Source organism: Penaeus chinensis, chromosome 12 (assembly GCF_019202785.1).
Source record: "Penaeus chinensis breed Huanghai No. 1 chromosome 12, ASM1920278v2, whole genome shotgun sequence".
Classification (NCBI taxonomy): Eukaryota; Metazoa; Arthropoda; class Malacostraca; order Decapoda; family Penaeidae; genus Penaeus; species Penaeus chinensis.
In genome coordinates this window covers 23012193-23014692 of record NC_061830.1, presented here as the reverse complement: position 1 = coordinate 23014692, position 2500 = coordinate 23012193, and the positions used below count along the sequence as shown (strand labels likewise).

At 41.6% G+C, this 2500-nt stretch overlaps 1 protein-coding gene across 1 annotated transcript in view; it reads left to right on the top strand.

The window, feature by feature from the left end:
- Window positions 1–2440, top strand: part of LOC125031183 — a 20553-nt gene extending 18113 nt beyond the window's left edge. Inside the window, exons 12-16 of the mRNA XM_047621779.1 lie at window positions 112–216; window positions 553–690; window positions 772–966; window positions 1173–1275; window positions 1786–2440. Of these exons, the coding sequence (XP_047477735.1) occupies window positions 112–216; window positions 553–690; window positions 772–966; window positions 1173–1275; window positions 1786–1976 (732 nt within the window). The 3' untranslated portion in view covers window positions 1977–2440. The remainder of the gene's footprint in view (window positions 1–111; window positions 217–552; window positions 691–771; window positions 967–1172; window positions 1276–1785) is intronic.
- The last annotated feature ends 60 nt before the right edge of the window (window positions 2441–2500 follow it).

The window sequence follows — 2500 nt, the reverse complement described above, 5'->3', positions numbered from 1 at the left end:
GCCCCCACTCTATAGATACTCCCTGACGAATATGTCTCAACCAGAGTACACCCTGAATGTGCCCTTGTATCTTTTCTTTTTACATGACCTCTATTTTCTCCATGAACGCAGTTGGCCGGACTCCCGCACTCAATCTACAACATCTACAACTACGAAACGGAGCCGCCCTTGACCCACACGCTCGACATCTCGCTCTGCTACAATCGCGCCACGCAGGTAAGCTGTGAGGATACGTAGTTAGCTTTGCCTAATAGTCAGATTTTTTGACTTCATCACAACTTTAGTATATTCAGGATGTATATTTATGAAAGAAAATGAGCACGTGTGTCCTTTTTTTAATATTTAACTTATTGTACATATGTATATACACATATATTGGGGATCGTTATCTTCATAGTACCGAGGGATTACATATTTTACTAATGGTTCATCCTCAATAGTCGTCATACAACTGCATACACATTTTGTCTGGAAGCCTTCAGGATTCTCATAAAATATTTACTATTCTTTCTAAACCTAATGCCCTAACTGTCGTCTATCACTGGTCGCCAGATGCGTAACTTCGTCTTCGATTTGCCAGACGACACTCTCTCACGGGTTCATTTCCTGCGAGACAAGCTGAAGTATGCAACCCAGGCGGCTTTGGCAGAAGGTGGCGTGGTCTCTCCTCTCAGAATCAACCGCCTGGTTGTAAGTTCGCTTTGATGGATCACTGTCTGGACACTCTGAAGACGCTAATATAACCCAAGTCTAACCTTTTCTATTTGACAGCTTGAGGAACATGAGGGTAGCCCTTTGAGGGTGCTCTTCAGCATCTTAGACAAGCCGAGCGTGGTAGGAAACGCCCCTGGGGCCATTCTGGAGAACGACATGAATCAAGCCGCCTCCACGATCGACTCAATAATATCGCAGTCCAAGCTGGTTATTGTTGTACATCTGCCGGCCATTGCGCTCCATCCAGAGGAGGTGCGAAATTAAGCGAGTAGAATACACTATATTGATTTACATACATATACATACATAGATCCACACACACAAATGTATGTGTGTGTGCGTGTGTGGGGGTGGGGTGGGGGGGTGCGCGTGCACAACCGTGTATGCCAGAGCATTTATGCAAATCACCCAATGCAATACTGGGTTAAATTTGTAACAGTTTCTCGCCCTCCGAACAGCCTGTGTATGTGGCCATTGTCCCGGTTCCTGGCTCTCTGAAGGAAGTGGACAGGGATAGATCCAGCATTTATGGATATGAAACAAAGCAGCCCTACCAGTCAGGTATTTATCCACTTTCACATCATTTTCATTATTTGTTACTAAATCTACACTCATCCTCGGCTCTCTTCTCCTCGAACTGTCCCATCAGCCTAGAAGACAAATATCCAATCGACATACGCATTTTTTTCACATTAGCGGTCCAATAAAATCAGTTCACTGTCTGCACCAACTTCAGAATGAAAGTGCAGTCTTCAACTGCTATATTTATATTTCCATCGCCATAGTTGTCATTGCCATATAATTTACCATTACTGCTGTCACTTTCTCTAATTATACTAAGTATTATGATAATTCTTACAGTGATTATATTTTTTTAAATCCAGTCTTGTTACTGAATATCTATATGGTACATATATTTGTTCTTATTGTGTATTCCTTTTTTGTCAAGTTTAGCTCTTTTCACTAATATTATTTGTGATAAAGGGTTTTATATGTTCATTTCGAACTTTCCCCATTCCCTTGGAAGGAGCTTGCATTTTGCTTCCCGCTCACACACTCTCCGTCCTGCAGGAGACATGGCCGGCCTCGCCATCGGCATGATATTACTGGGCGGACTGTTAGGGGTCGCTCTGAACATGGTCCTGCAGCGTCGTGGGTCTAGCCAGGTCGGACTCCCACGCGTGAACCTGGCGCGCAAGTCAGCCCCAACGCCCGAAACTTCCATCAACCTCAACGCGGATCTCACGGCCTCTGAAACCTAGATGCGATCGCAGTCATAACGTGTTTACTTTGATATATATATGTGTGTGTGTGTGTGTGTGTGTGTGTGTGTGTGTGTGTGTGTGTGTGTGTGTGTGTGTGTGTGTGTGTGTGTGAAAAGAGTGTATTTATCAATAATCTTAGAGATGTAAGTATTGGCGTGAAAAATTGTTTTAACTTCATAGCATTAACAAAGTACATAACATTAATAATGGTTTTAAGACCTAATACAGAAATAGGTACTGATTTCTCTAAAATATATATATTCCCCATAACACAGTAATCAGATTAGTTTAATATAACAACTTGGAAATCTAAACGTAATGTGTGCGTAGTAAGTTCTGGCAATAATATAGAATTCTAATATGTAAAATATGTGGTCCTTTCGTAAATAAATGAGAATGTATGACGAGTTAAATTCAGTGTTTAACTTCTAGTTTATGCTAATAAACCGTAATTCTGAGCAGCAGTCTCTTTTTTTCAATCGCCCTTTTATTTTTATACAATAGCAAAACACTGATCGATC